The following is a 25,744-nucleotide window of genomic DNA, read 5'->3' as shown; positions in this document are numbered from 1 at the left end:
GAGACTGCATTTAATCCCTTGCACAACTGTTAGGCACACTCCTGAGGATGCTCCCTGTGACTTAGCAGATGGGCTGGACACAGGGCAGTGAGAAGTGGGACATCTTGGACGTGGCCCGTTCGGTAGTGCAGCTGCGGGGAGTTCACCCGTTCGTAACCGCCCCTCACATCTCACTGTCTTAACACAACGTGAGGCTAATTTCCCCCTCTTGTTACAGCCTGGTTAGCTGTTTGCAGACACTCTTGCCTGCGGGAACCCACACTCCCTGCCTTCCACCATTTCCTAGAGCTTTGGCGCCCCGTGGCCCTTCTGCATCCACAGATGTGGAAAGAGAACAGAGACTGTCCTAGAGGTCTTGGGGGCCTGGCCTCCATTGGCCAGTCTCAGTCCCACATCCCAGCGAATGACAGGCAAGCCTGGAAAAAGTAGGACATTGCCCAGGAAGTTGAGCAGAAACACAAAGACGGCTAACACACAATAGGCTGCTTTCTTTGTTTTGCTTTGTTTTTGTTTGTTTGTTTGTTTTTCCGTTTCCAAACTCCTTCACTCCATGTATAATAATCTCTTCTTTCACATTCTAGCAGAATTTGCTCATGGTCCAGCCTACAGGCTCTCCCGCTCCCCTCGCTTAACAAATGTTTACAAAGTGCCTACTGTTCTAGAGCACTATGAATACATACACGTCACATTCTAACAAAGCAGCAGATGGGAGTTCAGAATTGCACTGTGCAGAGAGCAATGCTGTGTCACTTACATGCTGGCTGTGGAAACACGGAGGTGGATTAATTCTGCTCGGGAAGTTCAGGAAAGCTTTTGCAGAGGAGATGGCTTTTGACCCTTGACTTGATTATAGGAGCTCGCCAGGCTGAGAAGTTGGGTGAGGTGGTAAAGATGGAGGGGGCTCTACCTTCTAGACATTTCAGGCAAAAAAAGCAGCATTAGCAAAAGTGTGATGGCGTGAGGATACTTGGCCTATTTGGAAAGCGTCAAGTCTTTGGCTGTAGCTGAAGCTCGTCTGGAAGGTCTAAACCTAAAGTTGAAGGGTAAGTCCAAAGTCCTTTATGGACTTTGTAAAAGTCCGTATATGACATATGGCATATGGGCCAAATTCTGTCCCTCCGCTTGGCCCCACATCTATATGTTGAAGTCCAAACTCCCAGAACCTCAGAATGGGATTGTATTCAATCTGAGGATAGGGGTCTGAAGATCTGAAGATAGGGTCTGATGAGGATCTGAAGATAGGGTCTTAGAGAGGTAATTAAGTTAAGATGAGGCCTTTCAAGGTCCCTGATGCAATAAGACGGGTGTCCTTATAAGAAGAAGAAATTAGGACACAGACATGCACGGAGGGAAGGCCATGTGACAACACAGGGAGAGGGTGGCCATAGACGAGGGGAGAGGTCCTCAGAAGAAACCAACTCTGCTGACTCCTTAATCTCCAACGTGTAGCCGCTGCAAGTGTGCAAATGTAATTTCTGCTGTTTGAGCCGCCCAGTCCATGGTCCTTTGTAATGGAAGCCCTAGCTGACTGCTACGTATTCCAAAGGGTAGGAATGGAAGGGATGCATTCTAGAGACATTTTGGACTCACAATCAAGGAGGCTTGGGGAGTGAAGCAAGGGAGGGTGGGGGAACGGGCAAAGCCATGGATGACTTGAGTTTTGGGCTCAGTCTCGCAGGTGGATGGATGGTGGGGCTGGGAACTGTGAGACGTGGTGGCGGAGAGAACACTGCACAATCCGGTGATCATTTCGTGTGTGTATCCTACCCCTCTGCAAGCCTGGAAGTCTCTAGGGCAGGGAACTTCCTAGTGAAGGCCTAGGGACTATATTTATTGCATTTAAAATCCGTGCAGGTTAAAGGGGACTTGATTGACTTATTTATCACTGATGTTATTAACTGTTGGATTGACATTGATGGGATCCCAGACAACTCTGGTCAAAAGCTTACAAGTTAGAAATAATCGCGGTACCCTGCCTTCCCCAGAGAATGTAAAATGTACGGGATTTCCATCCTCGGCTCATTTTACTGGAACTCCATGGCTGAGTTACCCCAGCATGGGGTCTCTGGACAAATAAAGCGTACTTCTACCTTACCTCTTTGAAGGTAGAATGAGACACAACCCCTGCCATTCTATCCATACCAATCCAACAGAGAACATGATAAAATGTAATTGCATTTTGAGTATCCAAAAACTAGTAGGTAACCAAGTCAGTGAGGGGCTTTGTCTATACGATAACGTGTGTCGTCAGCCCCGAAGTAAGAGCTCCTTTTAAAAGAAAGTCTTCTTGAGCCTTGGAGCAGAGATGAACCCATGATTTCGTCTAGACACTCACTTGCTTTCATTTCCTCCCAGAAATCAGAATTCTCCCGGGGGCGGGCGAGATGCAGTCGTCGTTAAAAGCAGAGCCCCAAGAAAATATGCACGCCTGGGCTGCTGAGAACTTGCTGAGGAGGCAGAGACATTAATTGGCTGCATTTCATGGGTGAGGCCGGCAATTTGACGTAGGAGAGGGTTTCAGAAAATTGCTAAACCCTAGGGAATTGTCCCAGAATAAAAGAAAATCATCCTCCCGTTGTTTATAACACAGAAGCAAACTCCTCAGTCTGTTGCCATTTCCGGGTTTTCATGAAATGTGTGAAGATTGCGAAGCCCCTCGTAGGACAAAAGGACTGACGCTTCAGCAGTTTTTTGGTTTTGATGTTCCTTCCAGAATTCGGTCTCATGTTGTCTGCTTCCTCCGGAACCCCGTTTCCTTCTCTGCCAGCAGCGAGAAAGCAGCTCCGCGGGCAGATTCTGGAAGCCCTCTCTCCTTTGCCTCTTGTTCCTCCTGCTCACACCGTCCCCAGGGGACACCGAGATTCATGACATCCTTACAGTGAGTTTTTTGAAACCCCTCTCTTTTTCCCTGAAACTCGCCCTCTATTCTACAGAAAAGATACAGAGACACAAGGTGCCGCCAAAGCATTTATTGCCTCTCCCACCCCCAGGTGTCAGAAATAATAACGCATTTGTTACAGGTTAAACTGCTAATACTCTTCTTCCAAAAGTGTTTCCTAACTTTGGGTAAAGACTATGATCACTTCTGAAGAGAAATACTGCCCGGGCCCCAACAAGGGGATGATGGGGCCAGGCTTCCCGTCTGGCAGGAGGACTCGGCAACTGTGAAAGACTGGTGGAGATACACGCACTTTTCACTCTTTCTTCTCCACTTGTTGTGTGAGGCCTCCAAACCCAATACCTGTAGGGCCAAAATTTTTGGCATAGCAAACTGTGAACGAGAAGGGAGGGGGTAAAAGGGAGAGAGAAAGGGTTGGTTAGACCATCATCACGCTTCCTGGGGTCTGATGCAGGCCTTCCAGCTCTGAGAGGCATCCTTGTGACACACGGATTCCCAAGTTAACTTGGGAGTACGTTGAACTGCACGGACTTTCAATCTGCTGATAAAGATGGTTGATACTTCTGGGCACTTAGGATTCAGCGTTCACAGGCATTTAATCATTTGCGTGAACGTGAAGTGGCCCCTGCTTGCCTGCCAGCCTGGTCCCCTCCTGCCTCTGCCTCCTTCCTGACACCCCAGGCACACGGAACGACCCAGGGTCCCTGGAATGAACCGCAGTGCCCTGGCCTGGGTGCCGGTGCACGCACTGCTCCCCGTTCCTGGAATGCCCCCCACCAATGTCCCCCCACCATTCACCCTCCAAGACCCGAGGAGGCTCGTCTTCCAAGAAGCTTCCCCTAACGCCCCAAGCTGCTCACTCGCCTCTGGGTGCTGCCGCACTGTGTGGTACTGGGGCTATGTTCCCTTGGCAGCAAGGTTGTCTACGTGTCACTCTGTCAGCTGACTGCAGCAACATTTTAGGGGTTTTGGCCTGCGAATGCTAAGGACCCTCTGTGCTCTCCACTGTCGGAAGAAGGCACCTCCCGTGGGATAGTGCGTTCCTTTGCATTCCATCTCCCCAAGAGCAAAGCTTTGGCATCCCGCGGTCTTGATGAGGAATGGCCTCCCACTGCTCTTCCCCATCGCTCCTCTCACTTCATTCTACCACGCGCACTTGGAGACCGAGGGACACCATCATTCTGTGCAAGGGTGGGAGATTCCCCACTGAGAAACTGTGGCTCTGGGGCTGAGGGGACAGCTCCTTGCCCCTAATGCGTCCCTCCCTTTTCTTAGCATCAGAAGAGAGTTAGCCTCTCTTCCTCTCTGCAAGACAAAGGGACCGTTGGAGGCATCTGGGGGTAGAGCAGGGGGGACAGGAAGGAAAACCTGTTCCTCAGTTCTGTCCCTGTGATCACTAAGTGATACGCAACATTAGAAAGAGAAACGCCAGGAAGGAAGGAGAGAGAGAGCAAGAGTGGGAGGGAGGGAAGGATATAGTCTGTCTTGATGAACCCAAGAGAAGTCAGACTCTCTAAACTAATGAACTGTTATTTAGTCTAATGAACTAAAGAGAGTTCATTCTCCCTTAGTCACCCGTAACCACCGCTCAGGTAGGTAGAGGGCGTTTGGGTTTTCAGAAGGGAATGTGATGCTGTTTATTGAGGCCTGTGGCCTCTTGCAGGACCAGAGTGAGGACCTTGTTTCTCCATGTCCCCTCCCCCTTCAGGCTGCTTTGAACCACTGAGCATCTGAAAGCATCTGGTCTCTCCCACCACATGCTCCAATGGAGAGGGCCAGAGCTGGGTCAGGGGGTGTAGAATTCTTTCCCTCTGGGGATTTTGCTTCCCATCCTGAGAACCCAAACTGCCCAGGCTGAGCAACCGTGCCTCCTGGCAAACACAAGCCTCTTGGCTGGACACAACTTATCCTCTGAGAATCCTCCTTGGGAAAACATGAGAGTCCCTGGAACCACTCACCTTTGCAGTAAAGTTCCCCATCTTTGTCAGTGACGTTCGTGGACTCTAGACTCTTCCCACAGATGGCGCAGCGAAAGCAGGTCTTGTGCCAAGGCTGAGGGGTGCAGAAGAGTGGGAGCGCTGCGTTAGTGTGGGGGGCAGCACGTTCTGTTTCCGTGTGAGAACTCACCAGCAGCATATAAAGGAGTGCCACTATCTTAACCTCTCACACGTCTCATTGACCCCAGAATAATTTTTCCAGGGGTTCAGAGAAAATGGATTTGGCCAGCAATTCTCAGAACCCCTACAAATAAATTTATCAAAGTGATCACTGTGTGTATTCCTTCAGAACACACTAAATAGAAAAGGGCTTCCTCCTTCTAGAAGATCAAGGTATAAAGTACAGAGAAAGGAACTTGGGGGCACTGAATACGTTCATTTACACTGAATATAAAGTTAAAGAAGAAAAGAAGTGAAGAAAGAAGGCAATTAACCAGGAATTCAGCTTTGCTTGAACTCTGTGTGTTTCCCATGGAAGAGAGTCGCAGGGCTCGGATCTTCACAAGATGGCTTCCTTCCGCACGCCTGCCTGTCCCCCAGGCACAGCCTTGGGTTCTCATACATCTTCAAGGAGCCAGTCTTAGGGTGGAGACTGCCCTCATATTTGAGATCAGACACTCCAGGACCCTTGTTTCCACCCATCCCTCTCCGCTTCAGTATAAATGGGTTTTTGTTTTCCTCCATCAGGCCCAAACCCTTCGGCGAATACCCTGAAACCAGAGCTTGTAGGGCAAGTGTGCGGTAATGTCTCAGACATGGGGTGACTTCCCTAATTGCCAAGACCCTTGTGAACAAAGATGCTTCTCACTGCCCTGAGGGGTCTGCTCTATCCATCTGTGGCGACTGAGTTACACAGTGATGATGGGCTCACAGGGCTGACACCTTTCTGGAAGGATTTTGGACACAGAAGGACAAGGGGGCTCATGCACCTTTGTATCTCCAACCTTCTAGCTGGGCACCTTCTGCCCAGTGGACTGAAACTTGTTGCATCGAGTTGCACCAGTTCTAGTTTCCAAGGGCTCTGCCGAGTGGCGGCCACAGCCCAGGAAAGTGGGTGAGGATGGGTGGCTCCTAACATGGCTCCCGGGAGCAAAGGAGGATAAAGGGCCTGGCTCCCACCTGCGCACAGTTCCTACTCTCCTCTCTCATTCCTCCTGTGCAGATGAGCAAGTCCCATTTGGCTCCCACGGCAGTCCTTACCTTGCCACCTCCCATCACCTTCTCAGCAGCATAGACTGACTTTCCGCATCGGGGGCACTTCTCTGACTCTCCAAACTTCGCGGTGAACTTGGAAGGGTTGCTGGTGGTGGCTGAGCGTGCAGGCTTTGGGGACCTGGTGGGAACAGAAAAATAAATGAAACCTATAGACCTTGTTGGCAAAGGGGGCTTAGCTGTGTGACCTTGTGCAAGTTACTTAACTTCTCTGTGCTTCAGACTCCTCGTCTGGGAAAGGGGAGTAATCATGGTGCCTTCCTTACAGGGTTGTTGAGGAGGGTTCATGAGGGGACATGAGGAGAGCTCCTAGAAGTCTGAGTGACTCCTGGGAGGTAGTAAGGGCTAACAAACCTTGCTGTCATTGGCTTAAATTTTTCCTTTCCCTTGTAAAGCCTTTAGTAAGGGTTCCATGTGCATTAGCTTGTGTTGTTGTTGTCATGTTAGCATTGCTGCCAGTGTTTAGATTTTTCTGTACCATCTCAAAGCCTACTGGTCTACTTTATGGAGTGAGCTCCGAAGATACTACAGAGCAAGTTGGGATCTTGACAGTTGATCATAAGCAAACCTCAGCCCAATACACCGATGTGTCCTTGTCACGGTTCAGGTAGTCATCCTGCCTCAAAGGGTGACCTTGCCCAGTGTGAGCGACATCTAAGAAGCGCAGAAAACCCCCACCTCATTTCCATCTCTGTTGGCGTTTCCTTGTATATTTACCACTTGCTTCTCATCATAACCTCTAAGACAGGCAGGGCTGGTTGGGGGAGAGCAAGGGTTCCAGGGGCACCAGCCCAAGGTCAGGCAGCTCGTGCTCGCTTCGGCAGCACATATACCAAGGTCAGGCAGCTCATGACTGGTGGACTGGGATGAAACCCAGGTCTGTGGACTCTTGTCCCTCTTGGTGTAGCATCACAAGGAAGCCCTAACAGAGAAGAGTGGGTTTCAAACAACGTGTGGCCAAGAACGTGGTCGGTACCTGTCTTCACTAAACAGTGTTCAGTTGTTCACTGAGTGATGAGAAAAATTCAAATGACTGGTCATACATCCCTGCACTATTTTCCCAGGCTCTACCATGGCCTAACCTCTTTGGAAGGGGCCAGATGACAGTTTAGATGGTCTAACTCTGCTCTCTGGGGGAGGCCCTCCATGGGCCACTGTCTCGGGTGACCCTTTCTGTCTAGTCCCACTGTGGAGCTGAGCCTGGACACCAGCTGGCCAGACAGCACTGTGGGTGAGTGTCTGTCGGTCTGTACTCAGTTCCGGGCTGGAAGGCAGCGTCATCATCAAGATCGTAGGCCAGCCTGGTAGATGGCGCTTGTACAGGGTGATAGTCCGGCTTCCCTTGATCAGGCCGGGGGAACGTCAGCACTGTGTGGTCAGTGGGCAGCTAGGGGGGGCCCACTGCCCTTCCTGCAGACCCACCCTCCCTGTGATGTGGATGTTAATCATATTACAGCCCGAGGGAAGAAATCTTTTTAGTGACAAGCGCACAGTGAATGTCCACTGCTTCCGGGCCATAGGTATGTGATTTGCACCGAAACACTCAAAGAGGAAGAAACGAGACTCCATGCAGTTTTGGCAAAGGTCAAACAATGGAAAAGCTGTACTTTCTGGGTTTCTCTTGACATGCAAACCAAGAGCCATGGTGTAAAAGTAATTGCTCTTTAGAAAGGCAGATAATTTGAAGAGAGCCTTGGGAGAGATGACACATTGTTAAAACTTGGTCAGACTGAGTATTCCTATTGTTGGCAAGTCAACAACTGAGACCATTCTCCCACTTCCAGAAAACGTTGCTATGGGAACAGAATGAACTGTCCCGATAGCTGGGGCTCTACCGGGCTGGGAGAAACAGGGCAATAACTCACTGTTGGAACTGGAGGCCCAGATGTTCGCCTGTGTCCGTGCTGAGGCAGCCAGCGCCTTGTCCGTACCCGATCCCCTTGGGGCCGTACCTGCGCCCATAGCAGACCTTACAGTAGATCTCGGACTCGTGAGCTGCAACCGTGGTGCTGTCGAGAGCCTTTCTGCAGGCCACTGCCGGGAAAGGGAGGTCAGGGGGGCTGGGGCCATGGTTCCTCCCCGCCTTCCCTGAAGCCCTGATGCCATACTCAGGGCCAAGAGACCCCGCGAGAGGGGCCCTCTGGCCAAGAGCACAGCTCTGATATCCTGACCCAGAGCACTCTGAGCTGTGGACCCCACGGCACCCCTGATTTCATAGGTGAGGAAACTGGGAAGCAGAGAAGGGACAGAATGTGCTCAGTGGAGACCATCTAGACAGAGGGGGAGGCCAGGATTGCAATGGGCTTGTGTGGTCTTGGACCAGCTGAGAATATTGTCCCTGAATCCGAACAAGCTGAATCCTTGAGTGTCTCAGCCCAGATGACACCAGGAGAGTGTGTGTCTGCATGTGTGCAGGGGTGGGTAGGGGATAAGGGGCTGAGACTGGGGGTGAGTTTATTTCCCCTTAATTATATCAGAATCAGGGTCCAGCAGTTTCTCTACTTACCATGGCCTTTGTTATGCAAGGAGATAGCTACCACTGAGGCTACTTTTCATCCAGTTCTGGAAGCAGGAGGTGGTGAAGGGGTAGACCTTCAGCTTATATTGGCTTAGCCCCAGGTCACCGTACATTACCCAGTATAAAGTATCCCCCATAATAGAAAGGATATAAGACAAGCCTCCATTTTCCAAAAAGAAGATATATAGAGAGAAATTTTTTGGGTTTTTTTGTTTGTTTGTTTGTTTTGCCAATTTGAAAAAATAAACTCTTTCCATCTAAAACTAATGATATACTATATGTTGGCTAATTGAATTAAAATTAAAAAAAAAAAAAGAGGGGGCACCTGGGTGGCTCAGTGGGTTAAGCCTCTGCCTTTGGCTCAGGTCATGATCTCAGGGTTCTGGGATCAAGCCCCGCATTGGGCTCTCTGCTCAGCGGGGAGCCTGCTTCCCCCACCTTCTCTGCCTGCCTCTCTGCCTACTTGTGATCTGTGTCTGTCAAATAAATAAATAAAATATTTAAAAATAAACTTTCAAGGATGACAATGAAAGTGTTAAAACCTCCTAATATTTAATAATATCAATCAATAATAGGTTGATTTGGAGAGTTTCCTTTTTCAAATCTTCCACAAATTCAGGAAATGAGTGTATCCAAATTCTTTCTCCGCACCTTCACCGTCAGGGTCTCCCTATCACTGGTATCTTTTTGAGGCAGCTGACTCAGCTCTCCAGCTCCCCGCTTCTGCCTGCATCTTTCAGGGCCAACCCTGTTTATACTTGAGCGGGAGGCTGTCACCTGCAATTTGTGTCTCAACCAGAACTTCCTATCAGCATCACATTCAAACAGCTTTAAAGAACATGTAGAGGGCACTGGGTGGTTCAGTCAGTTAAGTGTCTGACTCTTGATTTTGGCTCAGGTCATGATCTCAGGGTTGTGGGATCGAGCCCTGCATCAGGCTTGGTGCCTGCCGTGGAGTCTACTTGTGATTCCCTCTCTCCCTCTGCCACTAGCCTCACTGGCACACTCTCTCCCTCTCAATAAATAAATAAAATATTTTAAAGAATGTAGGATTTTTGTAACTTAATAAGTCGCTGCATTGCTTATAACAGTGATCCTTAAAGGTTGTTTAAGGTTGTACTCACTGCTTGTCATAGTGACGTTGTAGCCCCAAGAATGAATTAACATGTGCATTCATTTACTTAATTCCTTTTTTGTTTTTAAGCCGTTCAAGTGACCTTCAAAGGCTGTCCAGCTTTGAATGAAGCTGTTGCAGAGTACTATGCCTTCCCCAAACTGTATTTTATTTAAGAACATAGTAACTGAATATGAGAGTGAGGAAGCACAAAGTTGTGGACAAGGGGCTGGTGGTTGTATGGATGGGGAAATGAGTCTATGGAAATTCATTGAACAATTAAGTCAACATTGTATGTGTTAAAAATTCCCTGTAAAACAGAAAATCGAGAGACTATCCTACAGCATGAGATACTTCATAAGGTTTTGAAGACAAGGCAAACCCTTCTTATGAGGAATAATTTTTGGAAGAAAAATGCCTTGCATTTAAATATATATACTGTCTATCTCTACCCTTCTTATTACTGTCAGCTGCAAGTCTCCAGAAAAGCATCTCCAGTATTCAGTGGTGTTCTAGACTCTGAGTTCCTTGAGCAAAACACTTTTACTTTGATATCCTCAGAACATAGCATGGGGCCCGCACGGAGTTAGTCCGCTGTGAACGTTTGTTGAATGAATGAGTGAGTGAGTAGATGAATGCACACAGGCCCATGGGAATCATGGTCAGTGACTTGTCCATGATTCTCAGCATGTAAGTAGCAAAGCCATGACTGGCCTCAGGGCCTCTGACCTCTGCTCCAGTCCATCCCTCCAGGATTGTGTATACCCCATCATGCCTGCATCCTTCCTATAGCCACACCCCCTGGGGCCTGACTAGCTTCTGCACCCAGGTGCCACCGCAGCTGCTCCCTCTGTGTATGTGATGGGCGGTCAGTGCAAGACACACCTATTTCTATCACTAATTACAAGCAAAGAAGAATATAAAATAACCCATGAATGATGTGTCTGTTGATTACATGTAGAAATTATAATTTTTGGACATATTAGGTTAAATAAAATGTTTTAAAATTAATGTCACTTCTTTATACCTTTCTAAAAATATACCTACTAGAAACATTAAATGTATATGTGTGGCTTGCATGACATTTCTTTCGGACAACACTGGTAAGAAGGATGAAGGTTGTCTAGAAGTTTGGAGAACACTGGCCAGAGGACAAGCTAAGGTAGGCTCTGCTTTTCAGAATCCTATTCATGACAACAACAGGTTGGCCTGCAGACAGGCACGTCATGGGGTGGTAAAAGAGAAAAGCATGCTCCTCCCCAGGATCCTTCTGTCCACTCCCACAGAAATGTGTGCTGCTCCGGTCCTCATCCCACCCGTGAGTTCTAAGGACAATATCAAAGCGTTAGAAGGGCTGTACCAGCAAATGCTCACATCCCTTCCATCACGGCTCTGTTGAACAAGACATCTTCCTGCCACTTGAGGAAAACAAGATACCCCTGACCATGGAAAGCTTCCCTACCATGTCCTGTTCTCACTCAGTAAAGTGGATCAGAGGAGAACAGAGGCCTGATCGGGAACCTAGTTTTCATCTTGTGACAACACAGGTATGGTGGGTGCTGTCGTCTCTGTTTTATAGACGGGGAAAGTGAGGCTCACGATGGTGGAATCACTTGCTCAAGGTCACGCACTTCTACATGGCAGAACCCAGACTCAAGACCTAGTCATTTGTACTCTAATTCCAGGGAACTTTCTGTTATTCCTCGAACCGCCTCTTCTTAAAGAACACTAGGTATTTTTGGACAAAAGCCAGAAGGTCATAGAACCACTCTTGAGCAATGACTTCTGGGTAGCTGGAATAATAATGTTGAGTCTGATGGGTGTGTATGATGACTTAAAATAATTACTCATTGGGGCCGCTGGGCAGGGTGGTTTAGTCAGCTAAGCGTTGGACTCTTGATTTCTGCTCAGGTCATGATCTCGGGGTTGTGGGACTGAGCCCTGTGTCAGGGTCTGCCATGCTGGGCATGGAGCCTGCTTAATATTTATGCTTTCCCTCTCCCTCTGCCCTTCCCCACCTCAAAAAAATTACCCATTGCTAGAACCCAAGGCAATGGATACACAGACACTGAGAGCTGTGTATCCCCTATTCTTCAGTGAGAACTCGGTTTGCCACAAAAGATAAGAGATCATGGGAACTCCTGCAGTGGGTAAACCAGTATTATTTCTGGCAGCTTAAGGACAAAGTGCCTCCAGTCCTTGAAGTTCTGTGTTAAAGAGTTTGGGGCAATGTGATGCTTTATGGCTACTGGGCTAGATTGTGGAGGTCGTGTGGGGAGCCACGTTTATGGGGGGCGTCTACCAAATGTCCAGCAAAGTTAGCCCTTAAGCCAGACATACAGGTGCAAAGCAAGGAAGGTAGGTAGCCAAAAAAGACTGTTCTCCTAGAACTGGACTAGCCATTGAAACCTCTAGAATGAAGTCATGTCGAAGGGACAGGACTGAGGGTCTGAAGGTACAGGTTCTACTCCAGGCTCTGCTGCAGCTGTTTAGAGATGAGAAGTGATTTGTCCAAAGTCATGGGTCAGTCTGGGCCAGACTTCCAGATGGACCCCGGGATTTGTATTCCCCCCAGTTTTGGCATTTGTGCATCTGTATCCAGCTGATGATGATAAAGATATCCTTTGTCAGCCTACTGGTGCCTAGGCCCCAAACTCTTCCCTTCTGGACTGTTCTAGAATTGGCTGCATTGCCCCTCACCTGACACAGGTTCTTTCTTTCGGAAAGACCAGTCATAGCCGGCTTCAAAACACTGGCCAGTGGGAACAACCTAGAGCCAGATCCATCCTGGCTCCAGATAAGCAATGGCTTCCTCTCTCTGCCAAGTCACACTTTGTAAATGTTGCTCCTGGGTCAAGGTTCTCAGCATGGTGGCAGCAGCAGGCTAGCTTGTTCTGACTTTGAGCAGCAGGGAAATGGCCTCCGAGCTGGGCAAGCAGTTGGCAAGACGGTGCTCAGGAGAATACCATCCATTTAGGTGGGGACCCAAAGTGATATTTCTATTTTATAAAAATAAACTCCAAACCCCATGCCCGATGTGGGGCTTGAACTCATGACCCTGAGATCAAGAGTCAGACACTTAACTGACTGAGCCACCCAGATGCTCCCAAAGTGATATTTCTATTAAGTTCCCAGGTACTGCTGCTGCTTTTGGTCCTTGGACCAGAGCCTGAGGACCACTGATACACAGTATCTGTGGCTAAATGTGAACTTTGAAATGCCCTCTGGGTGCTATGGGGCCCTCGTGCTGTTCACCCGACTCACTGCAGTGGAAGCAGGTCTTGTGAAAACTCCTTCCGTTGCACTGGATTTCTTCTGCGTGGTAGACTGTCTTTTCGCAGGCACCGCATTTTGCTCCTCCGCCCCAGTTTGGCATCTTGAAGACCTTCTGACCAAGGTCAAGTCTAACAGGATATAAAGGAAATGTACTCTGAATGTTGGTAATCTCAGGAGTGCACTAGTGCCTGGTGGTACTGTGGTCTGAAGACCAGATCCAGCCCCAGTGTGTTTGGTGGTTTGTGTACGCATGCATCCATGCGTTGAGCAAATACTGTGTGCATGTCTCTGAATGGGCTTGGACACTCAGATGGCTCTGAGCCAGTCACTTTACTACTTTAGGACTCAGTTTCCTCTTCTGTTAAATTTCAGTAGCACCTGCCCCTAGATACCTCTCAAGGTTCTTGGAAGGAATAGATGAGCTAATTTTGCATATATAAAATTGTAAACAAATACTGAATATAATTTTTTGTATCTGAAATTTTAAACATTCCAGTGGAAGTGGGGATAATCTATGAAAATGGCATATCTTCTTACCTAGCTTGGTGCTTCTCAGATCACATCAGATCTTGCTACTCTGCAGATGTTGGTTTGGTAGATAGATGTGGGTGAGGCAGGGAATTCTGCATTCCTAACCACGTCCAGGCAGTGCTGATGCTACTCATAGTGGACCATTGTTTGGGCAGCAAAGCCTTAGCTAATCTTGCTGATAAAAATCTATGACAGAGAAGCTCTCCCATTCAGATTTATTCCTCCTATCCCTTAGACCCAAGCAGGAAGCACTACACTAGCTGAGTAGTCTGAACACCTGCCTTCGCTCTCAGAGCTTCCGCCGGTGGCCGTGGGCAGTGAGATGAACTGCATGGCTCCCCACCTGTGTTATGAAGAGAGTCATTCTTCCCCCCCTATATACACACCCCATTTGGTGTGTATATAGCACCAAAGGAAGGGACTTGGCAGAACTCATGGTGCCAGGTGTGATCCCAGGAGCTGGGTGATAGTGCCACGTGTCCTCCCACACCCTTCCAGGATGTTCTGCTGCAAGGAGCAGCTGCTAGTCACAGCCCCAGGTCCTCGTTGTCTCCTCACCATAGCATTTGAGTGAGAGATACCAGACAAGTAGGGGCATCAAAAAACAACTTTCCCTTTCTTTCTGCATCTATGCATAAGTATGCATCCAGTTGTTACTTTTCCCAGAGCAGAACTAAAATCAGCCATCCATAGTCAGTGAAATTTCTGAAATCCTGCCAGCTCTGCGGGGCTGAATTTTCTCTGAGATCCTTTGGTTTCTAAGAAGCCTGGTATGTCATCTTGTCATTGACACCAAGCACTATCAGGCCCTTCCAAGTGGCTGCTTCTGACCTTCTCTTTCCCTTCTGGGAAGCCAGTCACCTTCTTATAATAGTTGGTGATTAATGCTAAGCCCTCCCAAGTCAACGGTCCAACAAAGACAGATTTTGCTAAGAAATAGAAGGCAAATAGCAAACAGGCCACTAAACCTGATACCAGAACCAAAGGAAACATCTCTACCTAAATGTCCCTGTAAAGAGCTTTCCCATTTACCAAGAACAGCATGAGGTTAGCCAGGAACATCCTACCCTTCCTCTCATAGGAGCAGGCCCTTCTTTTTATTCAATAGAATTTTAGAAAATACTCTTTAAACTTTTTTTTAGAGGAAACATCTAGTGCATCTATTTCTGTAGTTCAGATTTTTGGAGGAAAGAACAATGGATTTTGAAATGAAAGGCTTGGAATCCAATCTACATGCCTTTGCTTACCATGTATTTACTACCTACCTATCATGTGTCAAGCACTGTACTAGGAACTTGGTGATGGATCAAGGGGAAGAAAACGTATAAAAATAAATAATTTGTGTCACCTAGAATGAGAAGACCACATTCTAGAGGAAGAAGCAGGAGCCAGAATACCCTGTACCAAAGAAGAACCTTATGAGAGCACCATGCAAACTCAAAGGAGACTATGGCTACCCACGTTTAGACTGGGGGTGAAAGACACGAGTTGTTGGAGGAGTCCATGTTGACCTTTTGTATGGTGAATACGAGTTTACCAGATAGAGAAAAGGAGGAAGGACATTTCAGGTAGAGAAAAGAGCACACAGAAAGGCATATCTTAATATCTTCTAAAAGAGCCCAAATTGCTTATTTTTGACTCCATTAAAAATTTTAGGTCTCGGGCGCTTGGGTGGCTCAGTGGATTAAAGCTTCTGCCTTCAGCTCAGGTCATGATCTCAGGGTCCTGGGATCTAGCCCCGCATCGGGCTCTCTGCTCAGCTGGGAGACTGCTTCCCCCACTCTCTCTCTCTCTCTCTGTCTACTTCTGATCTGTCAAATAAACAAATAAATAAAATCTTAAAAAAAAATTTAGGTCTCTACGGTTGGTATAGATCTTCAAGGATTGACCAACCCCTTATTTACAAACCAGGTAAGGTGAAAGAAAGAAACATTTGGGAATATTTTCTTAGCTAATTTCTTTTACTAAGATTCACCCTTCTCTAATTAAAGATGATACATTCTTTGGAAAAGAGTAGAATCACATAGTTTTCTGTTCATGTTCATTTTGATCCTGGATTGTAACATAATATAAAATAGAAGAGAAATGTAATACAGATCTGGAAATGAGACAGTGACACTAGTGAAATTAATGAGACGGAAAATTTCAATGAAAACAAGCCTAGGTCACATTTCTTGTCTCAAATCTTTGGTGGAAATCTCATTGGCATGGCCTGCAAGTTCATGGTAGCCAGAGACAGCCCTTGGGAGGATGTAGGCTGGCGCATTCAGTAATTGTCCACACATAATACTTTTCAAAGTGAGGATAAGATTACAGATAATACCTTCTTAAGAACGTAATGGATCCTAGCACAGGTTATTTTTTTAAGTGATCATAAAATATCTGACATACATGTATTAGGACTTGAAACCCAGAATAGAAATCTGTAAGCATTTTACTAAACAGGTGCTGAGTTCCATTTTTAAAAGTTGGAAATGTAGCTATGAAGATTAAACACAGAAGACATCTCTGATTTCTTCTTCCAGTGCTCAAAGGCCAAAAGGCAGAGGGTGTTGTAAAGCACCTCGGAAGACATGGGTCCTAGTCTTGACCTTGTGGCCTTGAACTTGGGTGAAATATGATGGAACTGAAAGCAGTATTGAGCTAGTCACAGGCAAGGCATCGTTACCCCCTTTACTTCAGGCTATTCAAATAGCACCAATCTGCTAATTAAATCACCGTGATTTGAAAGCACATTTAAGTCCTGGCTCATAAACATAACCTTTTCAGCCTCCCACATTGCTTTGGAATTCCTGTGTCTCAACACTCTGCTAACCAGGCCCAGAATGTGAGTTTATACTGGCAAGATACCAAGGGATGGTTCATTTGTTTATCAGCGTTGCCTGGCACAGGCGAGGGTCATTGAAGGTAGGATGCTAAATATAGGCTTGCCTGTCACTCAGCCCCATCTGCCACCTGGGTCACAGTCTCCATCATATCACCTGGCATTACTCCCCAGAGCCAGTCCCGGAGATGGCTGTGCTGTCACAGAAGAAGTCGAGGGTCAGGATTGAAATGGGGGACAATCTGGGGCTCCTGAAGATAAGATAGATTGCAAGTTTTGCTACATTGGCTAGGAAGAGGGTGAGCTCCAAACTTTTAGCTACCCAGATCCTGGTGATACCTGTGTCAGTTTCCTCACAAATAATACTGTGGGAACTGTGATACCAGGGATATGCCACAGTGCGCCCTGGGAAAGCACTGGATCAGATGCAGGAGGCTGGAGTTCTAGCTCCATCCCACCTCCTCAAAGCTGTGTGATCTGGGGAAACCAGCAAAGCTCTCTGAACTTCAGGAAACTTTCTCTAAAATGGGCACGAGAGTCTCATCTGTTCCACTCTTGCTGGGAGGATTGAAACAGTTCAAGTACCTCAAATCCCTTTGTAAACCATCAAGTATTCTAAAATGTGTGAATTAGGGGTTCAGTTGGTTAAGCAACTGCCTTCAGCTCCGGTCATGATCCCGGAGTCCAGGGATCGAGTCTGGCATCGGGCTTCCTGCTCAGCAGGGAGTCTGCTTCTCCCTCTCACCCTCTCCCCTCTCATGCGTGCTCTCTCTCTCTCTCTCTCAAATAAATAAATAAATAAATAAAATCATCAAAAATAAAATGTGTGAACTAATTAGATTTGCAGTAACTCTGAACTGTCACATCTCAATTTGAACTTTTAAACGAGTAACCGCGCTATGCGCCATGGCACCGTCTTCCTACTCCAGCGCTCACCGTTCGTCTGTTATCAGCTGTGGATCTGAAAAGTGATCCTTAGAGTAGAAGTGGGTGGGGGAGACAAAACAGGCATGGAGTGACTCAGTTTCTTCTTTATAGAGGTCTGCTAAAGAATGTTGGAGGGAAGGGAACCTTAGGCCATGACTTCGAGCAGAAACTATTAGCGACAATGCCATTTCTGGCTCAGCGTGGGTTCATGTGGTCACCCTTTTAGAAGCCTGATTCTGCATAGTGAGTTAAATTGTCCAGACTGGCTCAAGCCAAGATTTTGTATCATGGGAGCGTATATCTGGAATGTAAGCAATAACTATCAATCTAATAATATTACTATTGAAGCTGAAGTGTGTGGTGTCCCTTCGGCCAGGCACTGTGGATTAGCTCACTCTGTCTTCAAGGTAGACACTATTACAAAAGTTGCCTTTGGTAACTTTTGGGGAAATGGAGTCTTAGAGAAATTATGTTGCCCACGGTCACATGGTGAGATAGGAATTTAGGTCTCTGACTCCAAAGCTGTATTCTTATATTAACATTAGTGGGGCGTCTTGGTGTCTCAGAAGGTTAAGCGTCTGCTTTCAGCTCAGGTCATGATCTTCAGGTCCTGGGATCGAGGGGACTGACCCTACTGATCTGGGGAGCCTGCTTCTCCCCTACTTCTCCCCCTCCCCCTGCTTGTGCTCTCTCTCTCTCTCTCAAGTGAATAAAAAAAATCTTTAAAAAAGTCAACAAAAATTAGCTACTCTTTATTGTTTCCTCCACGTTGGTTGCTTTGTGTGTACTATCTTCAATACAACAGCCCCACAGAGCAAATTCTGTCATCTCCATTTTGCCGAGGAGAAAACTGAGACTCAGAGAACTTGAGTGACTTCTCTGAGATCACACAGCCCACAAGCAGCAGGGCTGCAATTCAGACCCGAATGAAGCCCGTTCTATATCCCATGTCTCTGCTTCCAGCACACTGGAGAGAGCATAGGGTCAGCACCTCCATGAACCAAACTTCCCAGCTGATGGGAACTGAGATCTGACCGACCCCCTTGTCACCGCACGGGCCAGAGTGTACACATGGGTGGGAGGATCAGGGAGCCTGAATTTAATTCAGTAAAATAAAAGCCTCCCTAAGAGTCATTGCCATTCAGACACGGAGAGAACTCCTTCGAGGCTGGCGAGTTCCCTTTCACCGTTGACTTTAGCCCAGCGGGGCATAGCTGCCCACATGACTACTGGGTTGTGAAGCCCCTTCAAGGCTCCTTCAGGCCCTGAGACAGGTGTAGGGATCTGAAAAGCGACTAGAGCCTCACGTTGCAGAAATGCTGCCCAGTGACAGTCCCCTCTCAATCACTGCCTCTTCTCTACGGTCTTAATCCAGGTAGGTGAGATGGCATAGTGGAACAGCACGGGCTTTGCAAAGAACCCGGCCAGGGCTCAAAAAAAGCTGTCTGCCAGACCCTGAACAAAATGCTCTAAGTCTGTGAGCCCCACTGTCCTGTTCTCATGCATGTGAGGACAGACGAGAAGGCTTGTCTTCAGAGGTTTCCAGGTTAGAGAGGATCATTCTAATATCTAAGGCACTACATACACAAATGCATAATACATGGCAGGTGTCTAATCATTTTGTTGCTTTCCTTATTACTATTATTATTCTTACTATTATTATATGATATCCAGCTTTTAAATCCATTTTCTTAAAACAAGCAAATCTTTTCTGGCTTCTTCTCCGTGGCCCCTGTGGCTCAGACTGTGAACCCACTCTTGTTTCTTAGCTTTTAAAGCGTGCTGCCCCAAGGCGCACATGCAGCCCGGCCGGGGAGAGAGCTCCCTCGCGGGTGGGGATCCGGGTGCCCGGTGCCAGACACGGCATGCCAGGCAAAGTCCTAAGCCTGTGCCCCAGGACAGCTGCTTCCTTGCTTTGGCAGCCCCGGTGCCCAACACCAGCTGACCTCGCTGGCGATGGGGACATGGAAGGGATGCAGCCAGCCCCAGCAGAGTCCTCATGGCCCGGGGAGACCATGCCCTTCAGCTTCCCCGTGTGGGATACTCAAGGTCACTGGCTTCGTCCTATAGTTTGAGCAGATGAATGAAGTCCCCTCTCCAGAGGCCCTTTCGCCAAGCCTGGGAAGCCGATGTTGCTTACTCCCAGCACAGAAGTAAGCCCAAGTGTTGGCTCTTGTCTCTGAGAACTCTGAGAAGACACACCTGCCCGCGACAAACCACAGCTGTGACACGCAGCTTACCTTGCACCTTTTCTGAAATCACCTCTGATGTGTGGCCGAATTTGACTTTCAGAAACTCACTTTGCTCTACGTTGGCCCTGACACGTGTTTTTAAAGAGCACAGTGCACCCTGGTTTAGATCCTGGCTCGGCCGCTTCCTGGCCGCGTCTAAGTTAATTACTTTGCTTCCTTGAGCTTTCATTTCTTCCTCTGAAGAATGACTTCTCATGGGACTTTCTGTGACAGTGAAATAGCGTTCCGTGCCTGCACAGGGCAGTAAACAGCCCACAAACCATATCAGCTCAATCCTTTCCCACCACGAGGTCCACGCTGAGGCTCAGAAAAGGCTCCCGCGCGTGGCCCTTGTGACCCTCCCTGTCTCCTCCTGCTTTTCTCCACTGCGGCAAATAACTGTAGCTTTTCACGTTCGAAGCCGTCACACTTCTCTTTGGCTGCGAAGCCCAGCCCTGGCTATGGTACACCCAGACATCTGAGCAGCTTGCTTCTACCGGGAAGTCTGCCTGCCACGGAGTTGTGTTTCCTGTGTAGTATATTCCCTGTCTGTGTCCTTCCTCTTATAAAGCAAATTAATCATCTTCTAACTCCCAGGCACCTTTTTATCTACCCTGACCTCTGGGCTTTCTTCTTTACACTTGCACTTAGTAGGAAATCCTCCTACAGCCCACCGGCCTTGGCCTGGGGCCTTTTCTGAAAAGGCACGCGTATTTGCATGGTCTTACGTGACTTTACAAAGTACTTCCTATAGTCCGTCTCCTTGGATGCTAACAAATCCCTCGCAGATAGATGGCCTTAGCTTAATCTGACTGGGCAGAACATAGAAACTCTAGAGAAGTTAAATAATGTCCAGAACTGGGTTCTGAACCATCTCAGTAACAGATGCTATTTTCTTCTATTTCCTTCTTCAGATTCCCAAGATTTCTGAGTCTGTGTTCTTCCAAGATTCTGTCTCTACCTCTTTCAGGAGGATTATGGTGATTGGCCTGCTGAGTGATCATGTTCACTTTCCTCTCTTTCTCCCCATCTCTGTCTCTGTATCTCTGTCTGTCTCCTTCCCCTGCCTGGGTTCTTTCCTCTGTCTCTAAAGGATGGCTTGTGTGCTTGGGCTGCCAAGCACCTGTCTGCCTGAGCAGAGCGAGCACCGGGCCCTGGGGGTCAACTGCCCTCTCTGACAATAGTCAGGCTCATTTTAATGACCAGCTTGATCAGAATGGAACCAAAACCAGGTCAGAGGAATTCCTTACATTTTCTGGGTCATATATACTTTGTGATGACTTGGAGGTACCCAGCATTGAGATTTTGGTCCCCAAAGTGAACCGAGGACAAAGGCTCTCTCTATTTCCCCACCCTCGCCTGCCTTGGTGCTGCCTCCCCACCCCCAACCCCAGCTCCAACACACAAGATGGTCACCACAAGCTCATTCAGAAAGGCGGAGTTCCTCAGATCTGTCACCCAGCTCCTTCTTGGGGTTGTCACTGGCCCAGCACAGGGATGGGAACAGAAATTAGAGGTGGCGGCTCTGATCTTTGGTCAGCATCTCCACTCAGACTATTGCTTAAAACCACTTCTCATTCATTCTCCGTCACACTCACGCCTGTCATTCAAACGCTTGACTGAAACGGGGAGCAAACGCTGGGAATCACCCCTCCCCCTCCACAGGGCATTCTCCTCCCATGAAATAGAGTTTTAATGGATTTTTCAGTGTAGCAATGTCTTTTGGGGGACCTTTTTTGGGGGAGGTTGATTTAATTTTAAGTTACTAGAAGCAAGCCTGTTGCTGTACCTTCTTGGGATATAACATCTATTTTTTTTTTTTTTAAGATTTTATTTATTTACTTGACAGAGAGAGATCACAAGTAGGCAGAGAGGCAGGCAGAGAGAGAGGGGAGGAAGCAGGCTCTCTGCCGAGCAGAGAGCCCGATGCGGGACTCGATCCCAGGACCCTGAGATCATGACCTGAGCCGAAGGCAGTGGCTTAACCCACTGAGCCACCCAGGCGCCCTATAACATCTATTTTAAACCAGCAAATTTCACTGAGCATTGCCCGTGCGCAAGGCAGGTATGGTGAATGATAGAAACCTGTCCTTCGCCCACACCTTCTGAATAGCACGATCTCTTGTTGTCTGAGCATTGGAAAGCTGGCTTCGGCGGTATTGTACACTTTGTAACTGTTTAGGACAATATCACCCTCACAGAGAAGACCTGAAGGCAGGAAGTTTTCCGGAGATCCACGTCCAGTCGTCATATAGTAGTTCTGGGACTGGTATGGTGTTTTGATTAAGACACTGGGAAACATTCCAACGTGGAAATAGTCTTAGGCCAAACATTATCCCTTACTCATTTCTCTGTGAGGTTCCCTTGAACCCCGCAATACTCATCTCGCTTTGGGGAGTTCTGTTAAACAACTGCTGGGTCCACAGCAGAACAGCTTGAGCCCTCCTCACACAGAACCAGAGTAGACACTGGCACCTGGGACGCAAAACACACCCTTAACTCTAGAGGACTCTTCCGAATCCCACCCAGCCACCCAGCCAGCCTACCCCCAGCCCAAGTGTCTGTGTTGCTCCACGTACCTGCCTGTGCGGTCTCTGTCGGCTCAACTGAGTATGGGGGCTCTCGTCCTCTTTAAATACATGGAGGCCGTCCCCAGCATTGGCCCGTGGAGGGAAGGGTGGGAGGGAGGCCGAGGGGAGAGGGTGAATGAGACATGAGTAACACAACTGCTATCAGACGCTGAAAATAGCCTGTGACCAAAGCCCTGAGTTTTGTCCCCCTCACGCCAGCTGTGAGCCCTTAGAGAACAATATTGCTTGGGTTCTGTTTTAACTGCCAGCTGCCCATGGCACTAAGGGATCAATCTGCGGAATGTAAATTTCTGATCAAGGGGTCAGAACAGCAAAGAAGGATTTTCTATTGAAAATCATTTTTCCAGGCTCCGACTCCCCTGACCTTCCTGGAAATCAATGCAGGGTACCTGCAAATGAATCATGAACCATATCTGGAAGGCCTCTGGAACTCCGAGACACAGGTCACGGCGCTCGTGAAGAGAACTCAGGGCTAAAAATAAGAGTGATGGGTGTCTGAAATGATACTTAGATAATCTCTCCAAAGAAGCTTGGAGGAAAAAAGGTCAGCTAATCATCAGGGTCCTGGCCCTCCACGGCCTGCCATCCTATGAAGAAAAGTTTTCTCTCAAAGGTTTTGAATCGCTGCATTCATCATCTTTTTCTACTTAAGAATTTAATGGGCAGTGTGTCATATTTATGACAAACCTTGTCATAAATAAGCCTCTATGAAACTAGGTTTTCTTTGGAGGCCTAGTTTCTCTTTGCCTGATGTGTACATAATTTTGGTTTTCTTTTTTCATATTTTTGGCTTTGATCAAGCATCAAGGACACATATGACTTATAGAATTTGATAGGTGACAAGAAGTTCGGGATTTAAGAAACTTGTTTTTCATGTTGTCTCTGAGGAAACTGAGGCACCTCACTTGCCCAGGCCAGGTTCTAGGCAGGTTGGCGGGGTCCAGATTGAAATCCAGGCCATCCACCTCTCAGGCAAAGGTACTTGATACTCTAGCATTAACCTGGACGTTGAGGTTAGGTGTAGGTAGTATCCAACCAAGAGGTATGTGAAATCCAGCCCTCCGAAACGGCCATATTAGCCCTTTGGTTACATGCTCACAAAGCAGTTGGTTGTGTGATTGAATATTTCCCCGTAAGGAAGTTTGGGGTAATTTTGTAAATATGGACACAGCACAACCCCATATGAGATGTCCTTGATCTACATTTATAGGTAGAAGTATTCATCATAGAAATGGGGAAAGGGCAAGTACTCCAAAATGTTAAAGTCAGAAGGAATTTTAGAAGTCTTCTAAGATAGCAGCTTACAAACATTTGTAGGTTTTTAAGAATAATAATACTTTTTCTATAGATAATCTTAAATGGAACATCAATATATAAAGCAGATAAAAAAACTTCTTTGCTTGAAATAAGTAGGTGGTCTTAAAGTCTCACTCACATAACTTTTCCCTGAATCCCCTAAGGCTTCTAAAATACTTCTTTGGTGGGGTGCCTGGGTGGTTCAGTTGGTTGGGCAACTGATTCTTGATTTCAGCTCAGGTCATAATGTTGGGGTCCTGGGATTGAGCCCCATTATGGGCTCCCGGTTTTGCAGAGAGTTTGCTTGTTTCCCTCTCCCTCTGCTCCTTCCCCTGCTCACTCTGTCTTTCTCTCTCAAGTGAATAAATAAGTCTTTAAAAAATAAATAAAATACTTCTTTGTGGATGCCTGGTTGGCTCAATCAGTAATCTTGATTACTGTGATTACAGTGATCTTGGGGTTGTGAGATCGAGCCCCATGTTGGGTGCAGAGATTATTTAAAAATAAAATCTAAAATACGTAATACATACATACACATAAAATACTTGTTTGGGCAAAATTTAAAAGTCACAAGTGTGGCCCACCACTTTCATTTTATAGATACAGATATTAAGGGCCAAAGGAGGGATCTGTCTGTTCACAGTGAAATGCAATATATATAGTCAAATTATTTCCAAAGCCAGAAAATCTGGGATCGAGGTTAATGCTTCTGACCCTTAAATAAAATATTTTTAGTTACATAAATAACACAGAAATGCATGTTTATTGTGAAAGACTAAACAAGAAGTTTGTATTTAAGATAAAATGTAAAAGTGTCCTCCCACAATCCTACTTTTCCCCTCCCCGCCGAGTGAATGACTAACAGTATTTTTAGTTTTACCTAATTTGAGTCATCTTTTAAAAGGAGATTTTAGCCCATTCACATTTATTGTGATTTTTGGAGATTATATATATATATATATATATATATATATATATATATATATATGGACTTATCCCCTTAATCTTCTTTTATGTTTTATTTCTATAATGTTACTTTTATTTCTGGCTCTATTCTGCTTTTTTCCAATGAGATGAGAAACTTATAAGAACCTCATCACACGTTCACTATCACCACCTTGCCCTCTCCCTTCACATGGGTCTTGTGTTTACATATCTGCCTACCACATCCCGTGTGTAAATCATTTGGGATTTTACTTCCAGGTTGTAATTAGTTTTGTTCATTATGCATCAGTAGTTGTTTAAACCTAGTTATAAATATTGCTGCTTTCTTCATTCAACTACTGTTTCTTGCATGTTTTTTTGTATCCTCCATTTTTAATTCTATGAGTATATGTGTGATAGAATGCATTCTTGATTAATTCATTGAGGAAATCTGTTGTAAATTAAGTAAATTCTCACCTAATTTAAAAGCCCTTTGTATTAGATTGCTAGAACTACTTTAAGAAATACTCTACACTGGGTGGCTTCAACAACAGATATTTATTTTTTCACAGTTCTGGAGACTTGAAGTCCAAGATCAAGGTGTTAGCAGGGTTGCTTTCTTCTGAGATCTCTCCTTTTGGGTTGTAGATGGTTATCTTCTCCACATGCATCCATGGTCTCCCCCCATGTGTGTCTGTGTCCCAATCTCCTCTATGTATAAGGACACAAATCATATTTGACAAGGGCACACTCATACAATCTTATTTTATTTTTAAATGCTCTACCTTCAAATATAGTCATAGTGTGAAGTACTGGAGGTTAGGACTTCAACATAGGAATTTGGAGACATAATTCATCCTTATGCTTCAATGCTAATTCAGCAACCTCTAGAGTTGTACTGTACAATATAGTAGCCCTAGTCACATGGGGCTATTTAAATTGAAATTATTTTTAATTTTTAAAAAGATTTTTAAAAATTTATTTATTTGAGAGAAAGAGAGCTTGAGTGGGGTTGGGGGGGGAGAGTGAGAGGGAGAAGCAGACTCCTGCCGAGCAGGAAGCTGGACATGAGGCTCAATCCCAGGACCCTGGGATCATGACCTAAGCCAAAGGTAGATACTTAACTGACTGAGCCACACAGGTACCCCTAAATTGAAATTAATTAAGATGAAATTAGCAGTTGAGTTCCTCAGTCACAGTATCCATGTTTCAAATGCTCAATACCCATATGTGGCATAGATATAACATGTTTCCATCATTGTTGAAGTTCGACTGGATAGCAGTGCTCTGCAGTTTCTTCATCTGAAAAATGAAGCACATTTCTCTTGCATTCTGCGAAGAATAGATAATATTAAGCATGTGTTGGACAGGTACCAGAGCGCTCGGTCAATACTTCCTGAATGT

The 25,744-nt window shown here is 46.6% G+C and overlaps 1 protein-coding gene across 1 annotated transcript; it reads right to left on the bottom strand.

Moving 5' to 3' along the window:
- Nucleotides 1–2,954: 2,954 nt before the first annotated feature.
- On the bottom strand, nt 2,955–22,224 carry CSRP3 (cysteine and glycine rich protein 3). Its single transcript, XM_004752116.3, has 6 exons — nt 22,109–22,224; nt 13,005–13,144; nt 7,974–8,142; nt 6,097–6,229; nt 4,858–4,951; nt 2,955–3,271 (listed from the first exon to the last, which is right to left on the bottom strand). Exons 2-6 carry the CDS (start codon nt 13,114–13,116, stop codon nt 3,195–3,197), a joined length of 585 nt encoding a protein of 194 aa, XP_004752173.1. The 5' UTR covers nt 13,117–13,144; nt 22,109–22,224; the 3' UTR covers nt 2,955–3,194.
- Nucleotides 22,225–25,744: the final 3,520 nt, after the last annotated feature.

The sequence above is a fragment of the Mustela putorius genome, unplaced genomic scaffold, assembly GCF_011764305.1.
Source record: "Mustela putorius furo isolate JIRA1106 unplaced genomic scaffold, ASM1176430v1.1 tig00003859_pilon_pilon_pilon, whole genome shotgun sequence".
Classification (NCBI taxonomy): Eukaryota; Metazoa; Chordata; class Mammalia; order Carnivora; family Mustelidae; genus Mustela; species Mustela putorius.
This window is presented reverse-complemented; position numbering and strand designations above follow the sequence as displayed.